General features: G+C 44.4%; 1 protein-coding gene across 2 annotated transcripts in view; it reads right to left on the bottom strand.

Annotated features, from left to right (window-relative positions):
* The window catches only part of RASA3 (RAS p21 protein activator 3), an 897,341-nt gene that overhangs the window by 38,624 nt on the left and 832,295 nt on the right, over positions 1–26,422 (bottom strand). For both annotated transcript variants that reach the window (XM_086934683.1, XM_086934684.1), the window contains one exon: positions 23,057–23,160. In XM_086934683.1, coding sequence (XP_086790809.1) covers positions 23,057–23,160 — 104 coding nt within the window. The remainder of the gene's footprint in view (positions 1–23,056; positions 23,161–26,422) is intronic.

Raw genomic sequence — 26,422 nt, 5'->3', positions numbered from 1 at the left:
CTTTTTGCTCCAAGCTAAACAGTGCAGTTTTCATTTGTCAGTCTCTAAGTATTGAAGATCTTCATGTGTATTATCACTTCAGAAATATGCGAAGCAACTTGAAGGCAAATGATGTGTGCAAGTAACATCATAAAACACAGACTTAAGTCCTAATAACAAATACCTGTTTGCATCTGAAACAGGATTGCAAACAGCACAAAATGACCCATCGAAGATTTTACCCATCCAATGTGAAGCAGGAAACACATGCCACTAACTGGGTGGGAAAATTGCGCATAAATACAATTTTGGATAGCGTGGAACTAAAGGAACTGTGCAAAAAGTGGATTATTCATTATTTTCAGGGCCCAAATTCAGAATCGTTGCAAATTGAGAACCCACTGTTTAATGCGTCCTGCACAGACAGTAATTAGTGGGTGCACACTTTGCACCAGTGATTGCTAGGACATTCTAATCAGGGCCTTAGTGATTTATAGCAACAAACAACAATATGGGGAGAAAAGTTGGTCAGTGACATTAAAACACTGTCACAGAATATACGATGAACATTATTCATTCAAAGCAAAGGAGTGACTGCATTGCCCTTTGCGTGTATGCGTGTACATTTGATGGTTGAAGACTGTGCTTGAGAGTTATCATGTATGCAGTCAGCGATGCTGCCGTTTTCAATTCAAGGAGGGTTAGTGTTACTGAATTGGAATGCCAGGAAGGAGACCTAACTGAATCTTGATGTGGCAGGTACATTTAGGTACAATGGGGCATGGATCCAGCATTAGGTTTGTGATCACAGAGTACCCAGAGTATGAAAAGATATAGAAGGGGCTAGGGCAGAGGTTCCCAAACTTTTTGACCCGTGGCTCCCTTGACCTAATTGGCAGTTGGCCGTGGCTCCCCACCATTTTTTTACCCATCTTGTAAGCCCGACCTCGGGAGTTCTTCCTGTTGCCGTCCTTAAATAAATTGGGATGCAATGAAGGTATTATATTCATATTTGTAACAAAATAAAAAGATAACAGTTGTTTAGTAAAAACCCGTTAAGTGAGAAACTTTACAGAATAATAGCAAAATATGTATTCATGCAACTTTTTTTAACCACACAATAGTTTCAAATGCTGAAAATACCGCCCTGCACACACATACCCACATACACACCATCGCAGCAAATGTAACTACACCCACACCAATTCAGCACATGCTGTGGAGCACACACACCACTGCAAAAGTGCAGTGGAGCACATGTAAGTCAATGAAAAGGCAGCAGATGCAACAGAGAGCACACACGTGCTCCAGTGATGCAAACTGTGTGCCTGGTTCCAAACCCTTATTTATGCCAGCTGCTACTTTCAGTAGCTTTTGGTACTGAGACCCACTCTGAGAAAATGGAAAAATTGAGTTTGGTCTGTTGTAATCAGTATCACTAGCATTATTTTTACACTAAAAAGGCGGGCTCCACGGACCTTGTTAAAATAAAGAAATCGTGATAATAAGGCTTATGATTTCTTTAACGAGGTCTGTGGAGCCTGCCTTTTCAGTGGAAAAATAAGGCTGGAGATACTACTATTATTTAAAATGCCATGCCGATCTTCTGCTCAACCTCAGTTGTGTGTGTCACGGTGCTCCAGCGTATGTATTCATGAGCATCTGTATGTGCCCTATGGAGACGCTGCATGTGACCTATGCAGCCATTGTGTGTTATGAAGGCCTTGTACGTGTACTCTGGAGGCCCAGTAGGCGTGGTATATGGTGCCATTGCAAGTGCACAATTGTACTCCCAACCTATGTTGCACATGGTTCCTGCTAAATAAGTGTAAACTGCACATGCAGCTATAAAAATGAAAAAGAAAGCTGTTCTAGGAGCCCAAGATTTGCAAGCTGCACAAAGGTCAAATCCCACATATAGGCCTACAAAGTTGTTTCCCACCACTTAGTCTTAAGAAAAATTTAACTGGGTAAAATTTTGAGTGGCCGCACAAGCGTTAGACTGTGTTTAAAAGAAAAGACAAACATGTATGCCTTTAAAAAGCCATATTTAGCACCTTTGTAAATCATCTGTGAACCTTCACTATATGTGTTGCACAGCTGTAAACCTGAACTAAACGTTTTGCACAGATGCTTAGTATTCAAATCTTTTAAACAGTATGCACAGTATATGATAACTTTTTCCAGTTACATTTAAAAGGAAACATTAGCACTGAATGTCGTATTTTTCCTCCCCCACACCCCCCTTTTCTCCCTCAAATTCTTGGTGTATTGATTATTCACTAACAATTTGGCAAAATAACTTCCAAGTGTGATTGTGCTGAACTGTAATGCGAAACCAGTGCTTAATTTGAGCAGGTGCTTTCAGGTGCTCAGCACCGGCACTTCTTTCACAGGGCCGGGGCTACAATTTCTGACCCTGCAGGTGGTGGTCTCAATGTTAATTGTTCAAATTCAAAATAAAAATAATAACATACATTGCATGGTGACTGGCTGGTAAATGTTCATCGACTGGCCAGCATATGCCTGTCCAGGCAGGCATGATTGTTTATCACCACGTTAGTGATGATGTCATCAGGCCGATCACGAATCCAAGAAGTCATCGGCAAACTATAGATTGCTTTCTATTCCCTGAGTCTGCTACACCCTGCCACTGCCTGAGCCAAAGCCTCCCATTGGATAATTGTAGTTGGGGGCTGGCTCATGACGGAGTTGAGGCCAGAAAGCTGCAAGAGCACATTTGGAACTTGGGAGTGAGGGCTCTTAAGGAAGAATAAACTAAAGTAAGTGCGGACTTTCCACTTCCTGCATAGCCAGAGTAGCATATACTGCAGCGCTGCATTGCTGCCATCCTCAACATTCTCGATGCGGCTGTGGACCAACACAGCTTTTGTGCGCCATGGCGTCACCTGTAGAATCTGTGCACTGCAACGCAGCATGGTAATTGCTGAGCGTGCGTGAGTCCAGTACAGTGGCGTAGCTAGAGCTTCTGGCACCCGGGGCTATACCTCAGATTGCCGCCCATTGCCGGGGGTTGGGGAAAAAGGACGGCGAACAGCGGGGGTGGATTGGCAGGGTTTAAGTTACAACGCCACTCTCTACTCCACTGAAGCTGTGGCCATCTCGAGAGCAGCTCCATTTCACGAGATGCCAACCGTCTGGCTTGCATCTCTCTCCTTGTTGTGACCGGCCGCCCACATCAGGCTCGCTCTGGCCGGCCGGCTCAGCTGCACAGGCCATTATCGTGGGACAGGCTGGGTCGTCGGTGGGCGTGATGCAGCCGGCCAAGGGATTCATTACCTCGCCGGCTGTGAGCTCATCAACAGAAGCTATGAGCCATTTCCAAGTTCAGCTGCTGCCCATGAACTCCCGAAAGTGAAAGCAGTGTCTCTCTTGACTCTCGAGTCGACTCGAAGCGTCACTGCAACAGTCCATGGGCTGGCCAAAAAAAGATGCCCATGGCCACCATTGGTAGCGCTTTCGCGCCCTACAAGATTGACGGGGTTGTATGTCGGAACAACGAGTTCCCCAACCACGACTTGCCTAACAACGAGGTTGCAACCATGACCTTGTTTAAACCACATTTATTTTACCACGCATTCCTTTACCATGATCTTTCATAGTAAAGGAATGCATGTTAAAAAAAATGCTTTCCAACTAGTACGCCGATCCCCCCACCCCTTAAAAACGAATTTCCCACACCCAAAAAATATACACGATCACCCACACACTATAAACTAAATTTCCCTCACCCTAAAAACAATCATGATCACCCACACACCCTAAAAACTAACCCCAACCCCTACAAACGAATCCCAAAGCCCCCCAACTCCTGTATATTTACCCCAAATGCCCCGCCCTCTTACAACTGATTCCCCCACTTTAAAAATAAACACAATTACCCTCAAACCCTAATAACTAAACCCCAACTCCTAAAATCTAACCCAAAACCCCCCACCCCCTGAAAATCAACCTCTCTTACCTGTTCCTCTGCGACGCTCCTCCGAACTCGAGATGGGAGGAAAGGTCAGTAGAGACAATTGACCAGGGTCTGTTGGTTTCTGCTTTGTACAGTATTAGGACCAGCAATGGAGGTCGGATGTAGTACGGTAATCTGTTTCCTACATGCCACGGTGAGTAACTTGGGACATGCCCGAAGGACGCTATGCGGGTGGTGTTCTTTTGTACTGACTGCTTTGAGATCTTGACCGCAGCTTGGGACTAAGATGAGACAATGGTCCTCGGTCGAGGGTGACACAGGGACGGAAACAAGAGGAGGGGCTCTTATGGCGACAGTGTAGTGGGTGCCAAATAGGGTCAGTCCAGTGAGGTTGAGATTTTGTTAGTGCAGAAGGGTCACAAGGAGACAGTGACTTGGGACTCACGTGGGTCATTATAACTTGGGGTCAGTGCAAGGGTCCTCTCTATTGACATCACAGTGGGGCTCAAAGGCAGGCAAAGCAGGACGCTTCAAATGAGGCAGTGTAGTGGGGGCAGTGCAGATGGATACATAGGAGACGGTTCTGGGAAGTAAGTCCACACGGAAATAGTACAGGCAGGTTCATACGAGATGGTGCTGTGCGGCCTATAGGGAGACAGTGTATTGTGATTCAAACGGAGTCGGTGCAGGAGGTTTACACAAATGGGGAAGTTCACCAGAGACAGCACAGAGGGCTCAAACAAGATCAGTGCTGAGATGTACACACAGAAATAGTGCAGGTAGGTTCACAAGAGACGGTGCCTCCTGAACAACGACACAAGTCAAACTCCGCCCTGCCAGAACACTAAACCGAACCAGCCTTAACCACGCACATGTGTGGTTAAGGCTGAGTCATTGTTCGGGCAAGTCGTTGTTCGGCTTGCGTGACAACGAGTTTGGAGTCGTCGTTCAGGATGTCTCCCGCATGATTTGCTTGCAAGCAGGTGCACTTGCACTTTCTACTCGTGTGGTGTACTGCTGCCGCACATGTGCCTGCCGCCCCCAAAATAGTGCTGCCAGGGGCAGACCCCCCCCCCCCCCAGCTACACCAGTGGTCCAGTAGGCACCACAGCCATACTTACTGGTATTGGCAGCATTAGGGCTGGAGACAATGCCTGTGCTGTAGCAGGCAGGGTCACAGCAAGCTGAGCCGTGGATGCCAATGCCATCGCCATCGCCATCCCTGGACCTACTAATTACAGGCAGCACTAGTAGTGACATCACCAGCTGTGCTTGAGCTGCCGTCTGTTTCGCAATAAACCCAGTCATACCGCACTGATTAATATATGCAAATAAAGCATTTTCATTTGGTGTACATTTTGTTTTTGCACTCGGTGTAGGTCAGAAAGTAAAACACGTCATCTTCCACTTCTTTAGGAATGACAACAGGAAAACGCAGAGTTCAAAATAGCAGGCACATGTACAGAATGACGACAGGGGTCACAGGCAGCAGCAGTGTTATAGATGAGAGAGACAGCAGGAGTAAAGAGGAGAAAGAAACAACAAGAGAGTAGAGAGATAAGACAGAGCTAAGTAGAAGAAAAGGAGAGCAAATCAGATACAAAGAGAAAGCAGCCATGATGTGAAGAAGAGAGCATTAGGAAGAGAAGATAGAATGAAAGGATATAGAGGACAGGACAGAGGGGAAACAAAGCAGGCAAATGATAAACAGGAGACACCGCTAATCACTGCTAGAAGAGTGATAGTAAAGAGCCAAGATTGAGGGGAGAGAGAGCTTAGTATGGATAAAAGTGAAGAGGAAAAATGGCAGGGCTAGAATGAATAGAGGGCAAATCAGAAATACAGGGAATAGGGTAATACACCAGGTCTGACAAAGATGATAGAAAACAATTAGAGAGGTGAGAGGATAGATCTTAGAGCAAAGACTTAGGGGACAGACAACAGATCAAGGTTACACAATAGAATCTGAGGCAGTGAGAGTGTTGAAAGTGGGGCTCACCGGAGGAAGAAGTGAGCTGTGGCCTCCTTGACAAAATGTTCAGCACCTGCACTTCTTTCTTTACAAATTAAGCACTGTGCGAAACCAGAGCTACAGGGTCTCTTTGAAACAGCAGCACGCCTCAAACAGATCGATGCGGTGCAACGCGCACAACAGTCAGGATTAATTTAAAGCCTCTCCAGCTGTTCTCCAAATATTGTAGCCTTTTATTGCATTTCCAGCACGCTCGCTGTCCAAGTTAATGCTTCAGGATGCACCGCTCTTTCTCCCAGCCAAATTCACTGTGATGCGATAGATTACATTACAAGATTGAAAGCAGGAAGTGGACAGAAAACACTCTGTGCCAATGTCTTAAAGCACGTTCGACGCGTGCATACGTACGCACGTATGCGTATGGCGGCAGTGAACTCTTGGGGCAAACCATTTTGAAGGTGGCATTTCAAATCCCCCTGCATGTTGCACTTCGGCTGCAATTTCCACAATCCACATCCTGCGCGGTGCCCTTGGCTTCTCATCACGGCGCACCGGGGTGCCCCTGCGCACACTTTGGGAACCACTGGGCTAGGCCATATGTGGATCAGTAGGGACTTTTTTTTTCTTCTTCAAACAAACATTTTTGCAGTTTGTTGAGTCACTAGCAAGGCAAACATAGCATTATAAGAGGTGCATCTTCCAGTCGATAGGTCATACATCGTACAGTAACCATACTCCTCATACAGTGATACATACTTCCAACATTGGAAAAAAGGGAAAACATTTTAGCATAACTGTTGTAAAGACCCGTATAAGTGTTTGAAACATGGCAAAACACGATGGCATAGAATAGGACCATCGTACCTCCTGGACGACATGCAATAACAACATAGGTAATATAAACCCAGTACCCCCAAACTGGCATCAAAACACCGTGCTTTGTGGGCATTTGTATAATGGAGGCAAGACTTTGGTATGGGAGTGGAACGCATATTGTAAAATATCATGCAGAGCGTAGTTCCGGTGCCATGAAGGTGTTCTAAAATGCAAAGAGACAACAAGGAATAATGGAGCAAGGCAGAGAACAACAGCAGGCCGTGCCGTGTCAGTAGTTAAATAAGTGATATTAGCGAGGAAAGGGCAGTTCTAAGACAAAGTAAATAGAAAGCAGATTAATTGGAGTTTGTAGTGAGAGAGAGCGGAGTCTCTCCCATGCTCTACTCTTGAGATTTAAAGGATTTAAGGATATCATCCATACTATAGCATTGGGCTGTTTATGCAGGCCATGATGTTCTTCCCTGCCCATGGGATAACTCTCAGCAGTACCCCAACACACCACATCCTCTCTCCAATGAAAAAAACTGGGAGCCATGGGAGATTTCCATGTCTTGTAAGTAGATGTGTTGCCAATAGAAGTGCTAGATCGATGGAACATGTATAACCTTAGAGCCTTTAGGCTTAGGGCATATCCCTAGTAGATAGACTTCAGATGTGCCCAATGTTCATAACCCTTCAAGTCCGCCAGGGTGCTCTGAATAGCTGCCCAATACAGAGACAATGAGGGACAGGCCCAGAACATGTGGAACAAAACTTCATCTTGTGCTTGACAATGTGGACAGTTGGAGGAAGCTGTGGGGAACATGGAATGGATTTTCTGTGGTGTTAGGTAAGCTCTATGTAGATTGAGAACTGTATAAATTTGAAGCGGGAGTTGCGGGAAATCTTACTGGAGTACTCATTGATGAAATTCCATTCCCTATCATGCAGGACATGGGACAGTTCGTCCTCCCATTCTTTGCGCATAGTGCTCAGCGGTACACCAAGGTGTGAGCGCAGACCCTGGTACAGAGCTCGAGTAGCTGCTGTTCCTGGCCCATAATCTGCATTGCTTGAATACATTTGTGTGTGGCAGGTTCCGAGCAGAGTGGCGTCTAAGAGTCTCGGACATATCAAAGGATGCTAGCATGTGTCAAAAAAGCATGTCCTGTAGACCATGAGTTAGAGTAAATTCCTGATGGCTCATTAGATTTTGGTCCAAAAAGAGATATCCAACCGTCATGATGCCGGCCTGTTCCCAGAGCGACAATCTCCTAATTAATATCATACCTAGCGATGTGTCTAGACCTTTGAGGGGAGTACTCGGGACATAGTGTTGGAGCGAGTTTGAGTAACATAGTGCAGTCTTCCAGTATGTTAGAGCTATCTGGAGTAGAAGTGGTTGAAGAAAAGGCGGCCCTATTCCCAGGAAGAGCAGTTGCTGCAATTTACATAATTTAAGCATGTGCTGTGAAAGCCAATTTCGGACAGGTTATGGCCTGTCAGCCAATACGATAGCCATTGCAGTTGCCCCACCAAGCAATAGGAATCTGGGGTATCCATACCACCACTGGTAGGCGGCAACTGCATCTTGGGTAGGCCTACTCTGCGTCTCCCAGAGTCCCACATCAGCTCAATTAGTAAGGAGTTGAGTAACTTAAACTTCAAAGCAGGTATCACCACAGGCAGATTGACATAATGATACAACTGGCAGGGTAGCATGACCATTTTACCTAGATTTAGCCATCCTGCGACAGGAAATCCAGAATTCAATTTGCGACCTAAACAAGGTGATAGCTTTCATGAGGTTACTGTTCAATGCATCTTTAGATTCACGGTTTATCTATATACCTCAATATTGAAAAGTGTGATGGGCTAATTGTATACTATCAGGACCAAATGAAAGAGCAGTCTCTGCAGTGGTATCTGTGAATGAAAAATAGTGGGACTTGCTGTAATTTACCTGGAGGCCAGATAAGCAAGGGACATCTGGTCTCTGGGCACTGACTGCGAGCAACGTCAATAATCTGATGAAGGTGGCGAATGTTAAGGGAGGTGTTACATCATGGGACAAAACCATAGTGGTCTACAGTAATTAAGTGTGGGAGCAGAGGAGCAGAGGAAGCAGGTGCCACACCATCTCCTTGCTTAGGATTTTATATTTGGTGTTTAGCAAGGACAGTGACCTAAAAGAGCTAATATCTTCCAGGTCATGGCCTGGCTTCAGCAAGGAAGTGACTAACACCTGACACATGTAGGGAGGTAGTGTGCCTGCTTCGAATTATGCTTTATAAAGCCATTCTAGGTGTGGCACCAGATGAGATGCAAATGTGGCATACAATTCAGTGGGTAATCCATCTAATCCTGGGGTTTTGTTTCTAGCGAGTCCATCAATGTTGCACCGTATTTCACCTGGAGCAAACAGTTACTCCACCGCCTCTCTATCAGTAGCTGATACGCTAGGCAACTGTAATCCTTCTAATATTCACCTAATGGCTTTTGGCTCAGGAGGGGGAGGGGCGGTGTATAAATTGGATTAGAAGTCTCTAAAGCATCTGTTAATGTCCAATTGTGTTAGCATGCTGTTATTCGGCGATGCAAGCACCAATAAGATTGTAGTAGGTGGTGGTTTCGGCCTAATCATTTGCACAAGCAGTTCACTGGCCTTATCACTGTCCATGGGTGTTCTATGTGTGTCGGCTGCATAATCAAGTACCCACAGACGCTCCAGGAGTTCAGCATGACTAATTCTTGCCTCCTGCAGCTGATCCTACTGGGCATTGTCTTTTGCTGCTGCCCATTCTAGCTGGCCTCTGCGATTCTCAATGTTAGTAAGGCCTTCAAGGACTATTCTACGGGCCCCCAAAATGGACACACCCCTTACCAACATCTTAAATAAAAACAGTTGTCCCCCCACCTCTTGTACAACTTAATAACCTCATTAGCGAAAATGTGTGTTTCTTGTAGGTAGTCTATATGTGCTTTGTGGCAATTAAGCTGTGGCAGGATTTGGTGTCGCTTTTGAATGGAGCCCATGCCCCTGATCTTCCATGTTATGACACTGCAGCTATGCTCGATATCTGGAAAGGTACTAGGTAAATATTAAATATATATACATGCTCCCCCAGTGTATAAAACCAACCCATATATAACAGGCATGTGACAATGCCATCAACATTCATACAATTTCCCAATACTAGGTCCACTGAAGAAAGATCGTTCGACTGAAACCATCGAAACTTGTGAACAGGGTAGTGGAGGACACACAGTCAAACGAAAGGTGGACCAAACATATATGACAACACATTTCTGGCTGTGTAGCCCCGGTCTCTATGGTGTGCGGTGTGGCCGCCAGAAGCAGGAAGTTTGCATGATGAGAAAGCAGTACAGGGTAGAGGCTGCAAAAAAGTAGTGAAGGGCCAATTGAACTCAGCCCCAGGTGACAAAGGAGACCCCTAAAATAGCGGAGCAACATCTGGGCCAGGCCTCTAATATAACAATAGATCAGGGGGACAGTAAGTCAGACACCACCCTGTAGGAGAGTGTATAGGTGTCTCCAAAGCTAGTGGACAAGCACCACAGCACTCAACACCTGTATCGTTCCTGTTAGGTTCACAATCGCCTATTGTAGGGTGGTTCAGCCATCCATGTGAGTCCTTCAGGGAGTGATGCCCTGAACACCGCTGGGGAGTGCACAGCCAGCTCTGCAGTGAGTCACATGCAATAGTATGTATCGGAGGATGATATCAACCGTTTGGCTGAGGGAAATAAAGCTATGGTAGTGTTGGAGTCAGAGGTAGTATCCACCTATGAGCTGGAGCATATCTGCGGCCGCTTTTATCTGATAGTGGTTACCAAGACAAGTGCACCTCCCCTGCCCTCCAGGGTCTGCTGTGGCGAAGGAACAGCCACTCGCAGTACTCTGAAATCAGCCTTGGACAGCGTCACCAAGGAGGACGCTAAGCTTTAGCTGCCGGAGGGCCATGTGGCGGAAGTTGGCAGAAGTTGCTGCTCCATCCAGTCCTATGAAGATTCCAGTGTTAGTTGTGAAGCCCTTTTAATCTGGCTGGGAACATGATCGCATATGTCAGTCCCTCAGTTCTTAGCTATTTTTTTCATGGAATAAAGCACTCTGTCGTACGACCCGCCTTGTATAGTCTGAGAACAGTGAGATTGATGCGTTGTACATAGTGATGGGCGCATTCTCCCTGCCGCTCCAGAGGATGGTGTCACAGTCTTTGAAGTTAAGTATGTGGGCCACGATTGAGTATGGTGGCACACCAGGAAGCGGGCCCCACCTTGGAACTCTGAGTGCTCTCTCCACAGTAAACAGCTCCTATAAACCACGTAGCACCACTGTAGTCTTCAGCCAGGTTTCAACATACTGAGTTGCATTGGGGCCCTCTGTGTGGGGCCCTCTGTGTTTTTAGGTATTCCAATAATTCAAACATTGTTAGGGGGGGAGTCCCTCTGGGCCATATGTAGGTGGCCAAATACCGGTCGGTAACGGCCGATTTCGGCCGTTACCGACTGGTATTCGTAATTCCAGATGTAGGGGGCCTGAAAATTACCGATTCTGTATATTTACCGAATCGGTAATTTTACCGAATCGGTAAAGTACCGATTCGGTAAATGTACAGAATCGGTAATTTGGGATGTAGGTGGCACTGGAAACAGTGCAACAGGCCCTTAGAAATTCGTTATTTACCATGAAATACAATGGCATGGTAAATAACGAATTTCGGGGTACATGCACATCTGTGCATGTACACCTGTGCCATGTGGCACACATACATGCCCTAAGGGCATGTATGTGTGTCACATTGCACACAAGCCAAAATCAGGGGTGCAACAGGGTGTCAAAGTGACACCCTGTCCCCTTGACAAATCGGTAAAATTACCGAATCGGTATTTACAGATTCGGTAATTGCCATTGATTCCTATGGGCCTCAAGGCCCATAGGAATCAATGGCAATTACCGAATCGGTAAATACCGATTCGGTAATTACCGCATATTACCGATTCGGTAATATTTTACCTACATGGCATTTACCGAATTGTAAATACCGAATCGGTAAAATTCGGTATTTACGATTCGGTAAATGCCATTTACCTACATATGGCCCTCTGTGTCTTCTACTCATTCATGTAGTGTTGTGACTTGTTTTTGGAGGTCGACAAAGATGCTGGAATGGTCTGTCTGTTGGAACGCCGGGGAGGAGAGAGTCGCTATGTATGTACATCGATTAGCTATCGAGCTTCATGAAGAGAGCGGTACTTGGTCCCTCAGTGGATGGTTTTGGGGCCTCTTAGCTACTTGGGGTTGGAAGATATTCATGGTCCTGGCGGGAGCATTTGGGATTATTTTCACATGCTGTTTATGCCTCCAATGTGGCCCAGCATGTTGTACCTTTTGTGCCAATAAGATAACGTCTGCTCTGACCCTTTCTCGACCGGAAAAAGTAGAGAAACAAATTAATCAGAAGGAGGTAACAGACCTCATGCAGATCGATGAAAGAGTGTTAGTAGAGTGATGTAGTTATATTGGCCATAGTAGGCCAAAAGGGCCGTCTGTTGGGATATAAAATTATATATATTCATGATTGGCCCACTATGTACCATATAACCATATATGTGTATGAATAACCGCATAGTATTATACTATATATGTTAGCTCAATGATAGATTCGCGTAGGCCCGTTTAGACCTATCGATGTAGCTAGGGCCACTTTGTTTCATTTCCCTTCATTCATGTACTGTTTCCCAGAAGTCACATGGGTTAGCTCTTTGTACGAAACCATGCTGAACCACTCAGTCTGCTTCTCTGATCTTTTGTGTGCAGCTCAGGGAAATCCAAGGTCACACCTGCCCTTTTTGTGGGATGCGTGCATTCTAGCAGAGCCCGTTCCTGTACTTCCAGGGTTTTAGATAGACAAGAGGGCGCCTCACTGACCTGCCCCCGGAATAGCTTTAGCTTAGCTACTAGCAATTAGTGGTGCCTTATATGGGTTTTCTTGTTGGCTTACTGAAAACTTGTGTTATTCCTTGTAGGGTGTTAACCTAAATGTGTGAAAACGTATATATGCTCTGTACCACTTGTATGTCATCAGTCTCCTCTGCGCACCACCATGGGTCGTGTAGACTGAGGCTCCCCTGACAGGGCTTGTATTTGATTGAATAAACGATTCGACCTTCTCCATTGCTGACTGCCTTATTATTCCTTTATGTTACATATGGGCTATTGGTAAGTATGGTCTGGCCTTGTAAAATTTGATTCCTTCACTCTGTGTGGGGCCCTCTGTGTTTTCAGGTATTCCAATAATTCGAACATTGTTGGGGGGGGGGGGCGCCCCTCTGCATCTTATACTTATTCATGTAGTGTTGTGACTTGTTTTTGGAGGTTGTCAAAGATGCTGGAATGGTCTGTCTGTTGGAACGCCAGGGAGGAGAGAGTCGCTATGTTGATCTTGACTTTATTTGCTAGTTTGTGGTGCTCATCTTTGAGGAGGCCTAAATCAGTAGTTATTGATCTAAGTCGTTGTTCGATTACCACCCTGGTATCACTGATGTCTTGGAGGATAACATCTAGCAGATCCAGTTGAGGGTTGGCTCTTGTGGGTGATATGCAATATTCCGCAGTCAGTAGAGAAGAAAAGCCTGATTAGGTGGGCTGGGAATGGGCGAGGCTGAGTGCTGACCTTGTTTTGGCCCAAGTGCATCCCATTCTGGAAAACTAAGATATAGAAGGTCTCAAGAATTGCAAGTGTGAATGGCTTCCAACAGCAGCGAGGCACTGACCAGACAGCCGTCCCAGGGAAAGTTCAGTGTGTTAAATGGGAGTCTACATGAACATCCCTGAGGCTCTAGCAGGGGGCAGGGTCCACCATCTAAACAGTGTGATGGTGTGGTGGAGTGCAGGTAAACAGTGATTCACAGGCAGGGATCCACAATGCAGTGCAAGCACCAGCTCTCATGTAGTGTAGATATTACATGTAAGGTCGTAGCAAGCTGTCCCAGGGGATGTCCGTGCCAGGCAATTCCTCGGTTCGGCAAACACCCAGGTACGTGCCAGGTGAAAGGCCCCTGGAGTAGCAGCGGGCGGGTAAATGGTCATAGCAGTAAATTATTAAGCGTCTCACCCAGGTGCAGCAGGAGTGCGCCGCATAAGTCCATCCCTCAAAGAGGTTCAGCAGGAGTCTGTCCCATGTTGCAGCACTCTGGACTACATGAGGCCACCCTCTGAGAGGGCCCAACATGCCTTCAGAAGGATCGGGGTACTACAAGGCTCAGCATGCCAAGGCCCGCCACATCTCTGGCCCAAGACCACGCTCCAGCTGAACTCGGGCTGGACTGTTCCCATGAGGCACAGGGTCAAGATTGATTTGCATATGGCTGGGTCTGAACTGGGGTGGCAAAGTGAGTTAAAGAACGATGATCGATTCAACCCAAATCTGTGACTGGGGGTGAGTGTCTGAAAAGTTTCAGCGCTCCGTCCATCATCTACTTGTGTTTTCTTTGTTTGCCCTAAGTTGGCAGGGTATGACCAGACGTGGGTCCCTTGCTCACTGTCCCACTGGATTAAAGCTAGCCTGGCTGATGAGGGGTGTTACCCCGAAACCAGTCCCAGGATGTTTGTTTCCGGTCTAGGAAGACCTGGCTTTGCAGTTCGGGCTGGACAGTTCCCATAAGGCACATTGGTAAGACTGATTTGCATATGGCTGGGTCTGAACTCGAGTGGCGAAGAGAGCTAAAGAACGATGATGTATTCAACCCAGATCTGTGTCTGGGGGAGAGTGTCTGAAAAGTTTCAGCGCTCCGTCCATCATCTCTTTGTGTTTGCTTTGTTCACCTTAAGTTGGCAGGGTACGCCCAGATGTGTATCCTTTGCTCACTTTGCCACTGGATCCAAGCTGGCTTTGCTGATGAGGTGTGTTACCCCGAAACCAGTGCCAGGATGCCTGTTTCTGGTCCACTGAAGTCGAGCTGGGCTATTCCCATGAGGCATAGTGTAAAGACTGATTTGCACATGGCTGAGGCTGAACTGGGGTGGTGAAGTGAGCTAAAGAACGATGATGGATTGAACCCAGAAATGTGACTGGGGTGAGGGTCTGAAAAGTTTCAGCGCTTCGTCTATCATTTCCTTGTGTTTGGCATGACCACGTGCACCAGCAGTCGTTAGTCACTGCAATGGTGTTTATATGCCACTCCTTGCTGTGCCGGGTTGCACGCCGGTCACAGTGGTCCGTGGACAGGCCTGCCGTTGTGCGACCACCATCCAGACTCTCTGTGCACTCTCCTATATCACAGGATGGAGCCTGGCCCGTAATGACAGGCTCATCCGAAATGGCGCCTGCAGTGTCTGTCGCAAGTCCTAGGCTTGCTGCTCTGTGCCACATCTACCCAGCCGGGACCAAAAATCAGGCCCATGCAGGAAAAATGACAGGCACTCTCTGTTTGCGTCCGATGAAGCACAGAAAGTGTGTCCGGATGATGGCGGATTCCGAGGCTTGGTGCCAGGGAGATAGCAGAGTCCAACTGCCATCTTTCCAGTTAGCCATGCCCCCGGATCAGTAGGGACTCTTATGTAGTGTGAGCCACCTTGCTTGAGGTCTGTAGGGTAATACTGCAATTGTAGTACATCCGGGATGGTTAAGCATGGCTTAGATGGCACCACAGTATTTTTTCAAGTTGCTCGAAGGCTATAGGAGTGGTAGTCCAGTGATAAGTGTTCACTGGGTGAGGATTAGTGCATTGAAGATGGCCGTAACTGGTTGAGCAGATGGTAGAAGGCTTAAGTGGGGGTCTTGAACCTAATTTTGATGTCAAAATGAACTCTGAAGTTTTTGGCGAAAGGACAAAGGAGAATGTAATGAGGGGGGAAACTAGATGCAAGGTTGAATGGTTTGATGCTTTAAAGAAAGGAAGTGCCTAAGTAAGGATGACCACTGAGCTGAGCACAACATCCAGTAGAAAAAGAGCATGAGCACTGAGTGAGTCTATTAACAGAAAAAATTTAGAAAAAAATCTAATAAAGAGATACTGTCTAGGCTGTGAATAGTGAGAAGAGGAGGCAAGCAGAAAGCTGAGTTAGACTACCCCAATTGGAGACAGGTGTTATCCAATGGGAGACAGTTGCTATCGGACCCATGCCATGAGGGAAGCTTTCAGTCAGTGCTGATTTCCAGCCGTCAATATTAAGTATGTTTGGGCCTTTTTTCTTATTTCCACTATTTCTGAATTACCACACTCTCATATTTATTTCCTTCATATCTGGCTTCAGAAATGAAGGCACTCTTGTGTGTAAAGTAGTTAAAGAAGTGTCTGTCGCGAGTCCCCAGCTCACTGCTCTGTGCCGCGTCTACCCAGCCAGGACCAGAAAACAGGCCCAGGAAGGGAAAATGACAGACACTGTTTGTGTCCGGTGAAGTGCCGCAGGTTTGTGCGGATGATGGTGGATGATGACGGATTCCGTTGCTTGGTGCCAGGGAGTTAGCAGAGTCTTTGCAGTTAGCCATGCCCCCTGGATCAGTAGGGACTATTATACACAGATTGTGAGCCACCTTGCTTCAGGTCTGTAGGGTAATACTGCAGTACCTATGTCACTTCCCCATATCTGTATTCTTTGGCTAGCCTTAAGTTTATAGAGAACCTGACAGCCTGAAAGTTTAAAAGAGGAGATTTATGGTTTGGTGTGACAGACAAAGGGACGCAGATATTTTTTAACCCCGGGTGTCTGGGTGTCTTGTGAGAGAAAAAAGAGAAAAAAACTGCAACATGGGTGCCAAAGACGAAGGGAGGAAACCTCACTTGAGTACTCCGCCAGTGACAACAATTAATTCTAAATACGTACCTTCCAAAAGGAATTAGTCCAAAGGAAAAGTTTTTAATTGACCATTTTTTGGAGGTCGCTGACAAAGATGCAGTGATTGCACGTAGAAGCATACATCTTTGAGCTATCCTGAGTGAAGCCCTCCTGAAGATTTGAGTCAGGATATTTTTTCCCCGTACCAACACCATACGCCTTGATCACGATTCAAAGTGCTGGGATTTTAATATTGTCATTGTAAAGCCTGAAGAAGGTGATTGGACCTGTGGATACCACCGAAACGCGTCGCTTCTTGGTCGCTTTTAAAAGAAAGAACTCTCTATGTTTGATTATGGTATAAGAATGTATTATTTTATAGAATATCATCCTTAACTTTGATGGATTGCCAATGCTGATTTTCAAAATTAATGTGCACTTTGTTTTTAACTGGAACAAAACTTTATTAGTGGTTTAAGTTATCACACAAGTACCTTGAACGTATTGTTTTGATATTGTTTTTACATGTTAGGGTGGATTGCTCTATTTTATCCATTTTCCAATTGTATTATGATGAATTTTGAAAAATTAATGAATAAACATTGATATATTTGCTTGATAGGCTAGTGTGATAGGCTTCTGATGTTTGAGTGAATAGTAAGTATTTGGTGTGCTATTTTTGTTTCCCAAAGGGATCAATTTTTTCAGACATTGTGTCTAGCTGGTGTCCTGTCTCTTTGGCAGAGTAGGACCCCTCTCTTTTGTTTTAAGTAAGACTCAATGTTATTGGCCTAGGTTCTACCTGTAAGGCGGTCCCCACAAAGTGTACCTCTAATTACAGTCAAGAGTGGCTACAGCCCTCACCTGACTAGATGTTTTTAGCAAGTGTTTAGTAGTGCATGGTTACAGCCTCTATCATGGCTTCCTTCATGGAAAGACTACCAAAGAATGCTCTCCATATCCAAAGTGCAGTTTACCATAACTGGTGTTTTTGCCTTCCCAAGAGAAGGAGCAGAATGTGCTTAAAATGTGTGGATCCAAGAGTCTACTGTGTAAAGCTTGGCTGATGTCCATTGAGGATACTACCTATAAGTTTTCATATGGTGGAGGTTTTCCTGTAAATTATCTCCTATGTGGATGTCTGGTGGACTGGAAGAATCATCATTCCTGCCGTTCTAACTTCGTTTTCCTCCATAATTCTGAAACCCTTCCTTTCCTGTACTCTATTGGATTTAGCCCAGAAGCTAAGGAAAGCTGCCTCCTACCATCTGGATCTAATCTATAAACCACCTACACTGGTTCTGATCAGCTTGGTTTCTATCTGCCTTTCCGAAAACATCAGAAAAGAAAAGGACGTTCATTTAAAATGCTCACTCTCCAGGAGTGCTTAAAATTTTGAAAGAAGCTCAGTATTTTGTTTGCTTAAGTGTCAGGCCAGTGCTCCAAAAAGTGTATCCGAAATGACCTCCATGGATAGGAAGTTTGGTCATCTGGGCTTCGAGAATGAGACTCTCCCTGCATGAGCAGCAAGAGATGCTCTACCAGGAAGAGAAACCTGTTTGCTGCTGTCCTCTTCTCAAAGGATGGGAATCTGAAAGGAAGGCTATTGCTGTCACTCAACTTGCAAAAAGAAAGCAGAACGGTCAAGTACAAGGAAAGGCCCCTAAACGTGAAGACAAATTAAAAGTCCCAGTTGACTGAAAGCCTGGTTGGAAGCAGGCATAGGGAGAGAGTAACCAGAAGCCTAGGATATGTTGCAAATCATCTGTTTAGAGTTATGAACTAATCAATGTTGTGAACAGGGGTAGAGAAGATGGATGATGTACTTCCAGAACTATAATGCTGCTGAGCTCAGGCCATCCCTGGCCCACTCGAATCCCTCAAATAGACTGTATTTGCCACCAACTGGACCAACTGTTCAAAAATGCTTTTTCCTCATCACCCCAGGCTGTAGGGGTGTGTCCAGTTGGCTGTGGCCAGTTACTCTCACTCTGGAACTATTACAGTCACATTTCTAGATCTTACATTCGAGGATATTTGGGTTTTAAACCACAGGTGGCTCCTGATGCCACTGGTTGAGCCAATGCGGCAGGCTGATACAGGTTGGGACTTTTTGTATCCTGCTAACTGAAAATGTGAACAGTGAAAGTCTATTTATTTAAACGGGCCGATGTTTGTTCATGTAGGGAATGCCTCTTAGGGACTGGTGCCCCCTAAAAACAGTTAGAGTGCAGAGGAGTCCTCAGCTAACTGCTTTTGGCCTAGAATTACAAAAGGCTTGAACATGTATTCTGGCCTTCCTGAAGCTCATTATACAGCCTTAAGACAGTATGAACTAGCATTATGCCACCATGAGCAATTCAAAACTTGGGTAGGTCTCCTGGTATAGTTATGAGTTGAGCACTTTGGGCTGATTGGTTTGAGAGACTATGTTGCTCGGAGCTAGACTGCTGGGTAACAAATGAAATGCTCAGCTTCACACCCAGACCTGCAGTCACATTTAGGGAGAGAGTCAGACATAACAAACACAAACAAGAGGCATTGTATTTTGAAGTCAGACCCACTGACTGATTGAAAGCGAATATCTTGATGTAGATCTGAATATCACTTAAAGCTTCTAAAAATATCTATTTTCTTCCCAAAACATAATTCAAAACAATAGAAGACTCAAAGGCCATATCTCAGCTGTGGAGAGGGACAGGTTCTTTTCATATTTTGTGCGTGTAATATTTGTATCTACCCTACTGTAATGCTGCATTTTCAGAAGTGACAGGGATGGGTGGAAACCGAGTTTATAGACTGTTATGTACCATGTCATGCTGAATCTGGGCTTTCAGCAGCTAATATCTCTTAAGCCTTGTCTGCTCAGATTTGCAACTACTGGAAAGTAAAGTGTCAAACGGGAGTAACTTGCTTAACCAATTACAATTTATCTGTGCTGGTGGGACACCAGGGGTAATAAAAATATCCACCACGGATGCCCCCTGGTCACCAGTGATTTTGCGCACACCTGAAGTGAAGGTTTTACAAATCTATCTATTAATCCTTTTAAAACTATGATCCTGTTTGTATCTGTTCTTGATTGTAATTTTAGTCCTTTAAGGAAGCCTCCAATTTGTTTTCTTTACCCAAAATACTATCATCTTCTTTTATTCTCACAATTATGGAGTTATGTTTGATCCCTCTCTTCATTTTTGCAGTTTTCAGCCGTACTTTCCCTTGTGATGCAAACTTTCAATCTTCTCCTCCTCTCACCTTTTTGATTTTGAATTCTGCCAGGGCGACTGCGTCACAAATGTGTGCTCTTGCACTGCTATGTTTCTTTAGGTCCAGATGTATGACCCACCAATTTGAAAGTCGAAAATTACATCGCATTTGCAACTACTAAATTGGGAAGCACAACAGTGTCTGAGACACTGTTTGAGATTCCCAATGAGGTAGCAAATTGCATGCCTCATGCATATTAATAAGGCTGTCGCAATTTGCGAACCCATTTGGAATGGCTGGCACTCCCAGGGATGGTGGCCTGCTGAGGTCAGCAGACCACCATGTCTGGGACTGCTTTTAAATAAAGCAGTTCTTTTTTTTGTATGCAGCCTGTTTTCCTAAAAGGAAAACGGGATGTATTTAAAAAACAAAAAAATAAACTTTTCAGTTTCATTTTTTAAGGGCAGGCAGTTGTCCCTGTGACCACTGCCTGCCCTTAAAACATATTTTGAGAGCCACTCACAAAGGGGAAGGGGTCCCCAGGGGTTTACCACCCTTCTGTGAAGGGTGGTAAACTGCAACTGTTTTGCGACCGCAATTGCAGTCGCAAATCAGTCATACATACTTCAGGAGTTGCTATTAGGAAGGGATGTCCTTAGAACGCCCCTTCCTAACAGCGAGTCGCAAATCCTATTTTGCGAGTCGCAAACTGATTTGTTACTCGCAAAATAGGATTAGTACATGGGTCGCACACATTTTTTTTGTGGTCATAAACTGGTCTAAAACCCACTTGAGCCCACAAAAAACGTTACTACATCTGGCCCTAGGACTGCCTGATTAATCTTGGCTTTCCCAAAGTTCCACTACCAAGTTTATCCACAATGAGCCTTGTTATGATTACTTTTCTGTGCTACTCCAAACTGCGCTAGCTTACCTTCCTGTCACAGATTTGATTTGAATTTCTCTACATGCGTATAAATCTATAAACTATCCCATCCCTCCAATTTTTAATGTAATCGTTTTACTGCTTCATGATCCCAATTTTTCCTTTTTGCAACATATCTTACCTTGCTCCATGTTCTTTCTACCTGCAAGATCCCTTTTTAGAAAAACCCATACTCTTGAGACCTGCCTATCATGTGTTAGTCGTTTTCATCAACAACTAAGGGCCCGATTCCGATCTCGGTCGGAAGGGCTTCAAATCGGATTTGGTTTTACCTAAACAGATCTGGAGCCCTTGTTTCAGATCAACTCGTTCTCAATTCTGAACGACCCAGTACGATGCCTGGAAACCCTTAGCGCTGACCGAATTATTTCCGGAAGGAATATGGAAAGATAGAGCCCTCTGTAGCCGAATTGTACAGCTCTATGGATTAGGTTTTCCAAGCGAGCAATTGCGATGAACAATTCGTACAGCCTTTACGATTCCTTTTAACCGGATCGAAAAAGCCTGCCAGAATCGGTCTTTGGGGGCCCATAGCAGGCCCCCCTTCACCCAGGGCCCTCCGACTCGTGCCCATGGGGGTATCCATGGGTCCCTTTTTTCAGACCATGCACAGTGTGGCAGGCACCAAGGGGTGCCTGCTACAGGGTGCACGATGATCTCCGACCACCCCTTTTGTCAATTGGAGCCTGTTTACGAGTTCGGTACACAGGCTTCCATTGAGGTCAATAGGAGTCCAACCGAATTGTATCCGGATGCATTCAAATGCATCATACCTGCTCGGTCGGACTCCCCTGACAATCCGTATGGAAAACATTCCGGATATGAGTCGTTTGGTTTGCCTTCCGAACGAGATCGGAATTGGGCCCTACGAGTCCACCTTTCCTGCTTCTTCCTACTGCTTTGAAGTATATGATTGTAGTTTATTCCAACATTTTACAATTTTATTTCCATACATATAAACTCCATTGTAACACTGACAAACTCGATTATACATATTATAGCCCAGTTCCACATGAAAGTGCTTTGTACAAAGGCCAAAAGAGTGATGGGGGATATGAGTAGATAGATCATTGTTTAAGGAGGTTTTTGTCAGCTGGAAAGCTCTTCATACACTAAAAAAGGCATTACTTATGCATTTCGTATTAATCTCCCATCATCACTAACTATGTCAAAACTTACTGACTGACAAGATGAAAGCAAAAAGAAAAAGTAAAAATAATTCCAATGTTTTGAGAACAAGAGTAGGAACATTTGAAGTGCACTACCAAGAAGAGAAAGACCGGAGGACAATCATTAATATGATGTGGAGAGGAAGGGGAGAAAGAGAAGAAATTAAACAGGACAAAAAAGGAGAGGAAGATAAGACAACTATTTCACCAGAACATAATTTGAACTAAAGGTCAGTACCTTCAGCACTCTGGAGAAAAAGGAAGCTAGGTAAAGAGCCTCCATACCCAGTAGAGTCTTAACAAAAGTAAGGAATGATCTGCCTGGTCACTGGAACTTTCTGGCACTTGGTTCGAGACAGCACTTGTCTGGTAACAAAAGATGGGACCTTGGGAGGGTGTCTGTTGAAGTTCTACTACCAGTTTAGAAATAAAGCAGACATTTCAACTGCATGTTTAATATAGTTGCATCTTCATCTAATTGTACAGACAGACTTCTATAGTGCAAAGCAAGACATATTATTTTAGAGAATGGAATTGCTATAATTAATAACGTACTTACCTATAACTATAGCTGTCCAGCATTCATATCTTTCAAATTCACATGCAAAACCTCCCATTTCCTGTTCCAGAGACTCACATAAGTGTCATGTTGTATTCCTTCTGGACTATGGTGGCCTCCAAGAGAAGAAGAGTGCTCAGCACAAGCACCTTATTGGCTGAGGTTTGAGCTGTTTACAATTAGGTATTGTGTTACACAGTAAACCCTATTGTTTTACATAAGGCATGTTTATACTGCTTACATATATGATAGAATACCATGGATTCCCTGTCTGAAAGCGAAGAATGATTCAAGCCATGGTTGGACTGGGAACAGCAACCAGCCCTGGCAATGTGCTCAACCGGTCCCAGGAGCGAGGGTGCTAGTGAGAAGCTTAGCTCCAGCTTTCTGCTTTTGTTACAGGGGACTGATATTGTAGCACTGCTGCAAAACCGGCCCCCAGTAACAAAACCAGCCCCCTCAGGTCCAAAACTAGCCCCCACCCTTCAGGCCCATTGGGAAAATGCCTGTTGCCCTCTATGGCCAGTCCGGCCCTCATTAAAGCACATAAATCTATGAAAGTTCCAAAGCTGCAGAAAGCATCAACATACTGGTCATAGGCATTACTGGCCACATACAAATTCCAATACAACTTTCAACAGAGCAAGTAATAAATCTGGTACTAACCTTGCATTTTGTCCAGCTTTGACATGTATGTGTTAAAGAGAAAGTAGATCCTCTCAGTCTCTCTGTCTCCATCAATAACAAGTTGGATATTTGCTGGTAGGCCTCTGCATGAAATACAAGCAAAAAGAGAACAATGATGCTGAATGTCATAACCAAAAGGTGTTGTTTAATGTTCACGACCATAAACAGGATTACCAAAACATGGCAGATTGGTCATCTGTTCGGTTCGATATCCAGCACATTTACTTCAATTAAACACCAGCGACACTCTAGATCTTCTCACCTCAAATGTCTGTTTTTCTGTCAAAGTCTTTAAGCAAAGGATTAGCACAGTGCCATCCATGCCGAGATAGAAACGGACAAATTATTTTGCCATTTCTACAGCAAAGTCTTTAAGCATAGGACTAGCACAGTGCTGCTCCTTTCAACCTAAACTTGAGAACTACCCAGAGTTCTTTCCTTTTTTGCATAATGTATGCATCACTCTATGCCAGAAAGGGCTTTGTTTTGACTTATACTGGGTGCTCCCTTGTGTCTGGACAAAGCTATACCTCTCTGAAGAGCTCTAATTAGAGCGAAACACTGTGTCAGGGGTTGCTTTTACTCATTTCAGGTTAGCTTGAGTTGGTATTTTACCAATTCAAAGCTGTAATACTGTGCCTGGAGTGATAAATGGATTTTGTCATATTTTTTTGCTCGGCAAGGACAGCACTGTGCTAGTCCTATGCTTAAAGACTTTGCTGTAGAAATGGCAAAACACTTTGTCCTTTTCTATCTCGGCGTGGATGGCACTGTGCTAATCCTATGCTTAAAGACTTTGATAGAAAAACAGAGATTTGAGGTGAGCAGATCTAGAGTGTCGCTGGTGTTGAGTGCTCTAACAGGAGCCTCTTTCCACCTAAACTTGAGAACTACCCAGAGTTCTCTCCTTTTTTGCATATATATATATATATATATATATATATATATATATATATATATATATATATATATATATATATATATATATATATATATATATATATATATATATATATATATATATATATATATATATATATATATATATATATATATATATATAAATATACCAGCTCCATTTCCTTTTCGCCTCAGCATCCGCCAGAAAGGAACCGCACTCGTAGGGACTTGTTACCATAAGTTTATTTCAGTAACAGAGCAGTAAGTAAACAGACGCGTTTTGGATTAAACCTTTCTCTATGTTTACCGGAACGCCATGCCACTACAGTATTTAAACATCATCACTTCGATTTGAACATCAAAAAAGGACTAACCTCTATCTCATTAGTCTCTAAAACAGCGCCATATTTGAATAGCAAACTGCTCGACTTTCGACCATATATATGTAAGCAAATCACATTCTCATGAAAATACTTAATCAAGCCCTGGATGGGCTATACTATCGTCATGTTCACAAGATACAATTAAGCCCTGGATGGGCATAATTTCATGGTGTAATAAATACTCAGTGATTCAAGCCTCCATTATATCAATACATAAATTGTCTCAAAATATACTAGCATGGAACACATATTCACAATGCTATCTTAGGGACGACATTCAATAGAAGAATACAGAAGATACAGAAGGATGATGATATGAAGAGTAGAGAAGAATGGAGAATTTAGAAAATCATGTAGAAGTGTGATTTGTAGCATAAGCAGATTAAAACATCAATATCAACCATTTATCAGTTCATTTCGGTTGAGTATATTTTTAAAACCACATTTATAATAGAAAGCAGATCCATAATAATACAAAGCAATTGTTCTAATTCACCCAAATGTATAGCAAGTTCTTCATGACTATTGAGCCCACGTGGTGTTTTAGTACATAAATCAATTATGTAGCGGGATTCTAATCGTCTGAGTCTTACAATCCTATCACCCCCTCTGGGGTTATCCATCACATGGTCTAGACAAAAGTATGAAAATACATCCCTGTCCCGTTGATGTTCTTTATCAGAATGTCTAGCGACAGGATAGGATTCATCGCCATTGGCTATCGCTCTCATATGCTCAGGGACTCTGACTTTGGCAGGGTGAACCGTGCTTCCCACATAGCGTAAGCCGCACGGGCACACGAGACAGTAAACCACATACGGTGTACCACACGTCATGAATTTGGTTATGGTTTTACGTATGCCTGCACTAGGGATGTCATACGATAAAGTGCTTTTGCTGGCTCTACACGCTTTGCATTTTCCACACAGGAAAAAGCCTTGCCTAGTTCCAAGTCCTGTAGATAGTTTGGTTGTAGGGTAAGTATGTATCAATTTGTTCTTCAGTGATCTAGCTTTCTTGAATGTGATGAGGGGATAAGGGGGAAGATCTCCTCCTATCACCTCATCCGTCTTCAAGACATGCCAACTCTTCTTCATGATCCTTTTGAGACTACCTGCATCACTCAAGAAGGTGGTGATGAGGCGAAATCTTCTCTCACTGTTGTTCGAGTCACTCGAGGCCACCATTTTGTCTTTAAGCAAATCCTTTCTTTTTAACACTTTGACCTTTTTAAACGCTGCATTCAGGGTTTCTTGGTTATATCCTCTAACCAGAAAGCGATGTATGCTCTCTCTGGCAGCCCTTTGAAACTCCCTCTCATCAGAGCAATTCCTCTTAATTCTGAGGAGTTCCCCATAGGGGATGCTCCTCCCCAGGTTAGTGGGGTGACTGCGCTGTTTTAGAGACTAATGAGATAGAGGTTAGTCCTTTTTTGATGTTCACATCGGAAGTGATGGTGTTTAAATACTGTAGTGGCATGGCGTTCCGGTAAACATAGAGAAAGGTTTAATCCGAAACGCGTCTGTTTACTTACTGCTCTGTTACTGAAATAAACTTATGGTAACAAGTCCCTACAAGTGCGGTTCCTTTCTGGCGGAAGCCGAGGCGAAAAGGAAATGGAGCTGGTGTGTTGATGCAGGTGCACCCCCGCATTTGAGTCGCACCTGCATGCGAGTGCGCTGAGTTGTTCGGTGTTGAGGAGCGAGGATATATATATATATATATATATATATTACCTACTGGCGGTCGCCAGTAGGTATATATAGTTAGGATTTTTTCTCTATGGGATTTTTGAAAATTCTATGTCTAATAACTTTGGCGTTTGTGGACAGAATTGGCTGAAATTTTCAGGAAAATGGAACATTTTGTTTCTGAGCAGCCCCTGACAATTTGGGGGGGTTTCATCAAGGGGGGGCCGAGAAAAAAGGGGGGTCCCAAAACGCATTTTTCCCATGTTAATTTCCATAGGGCGGTTGGCCTCACTTTTAGCTCGAACGGCTGAATGGATTTGCACGAAACTTGGCAAAATTGTAGGGACTGTTAGCCTGATGTGCCTTTGCTA

This window comes from Lissotriton vulgaris, chromosome 8, assembly GCF_964263255.1.
Source record: "Lissotriton vulgaris chromosome 8, aLisVul1.2, whole genome shotgun sequence".
NCBI lineage: Eukaryota > Metazoa > Chordata > Amphibia > Caudata > Salamandridae > Lissotriton > Lissotriton vulgaris.
This window is presented reverse-complemented; position numbering and strand designations above follow the sequence as displayed.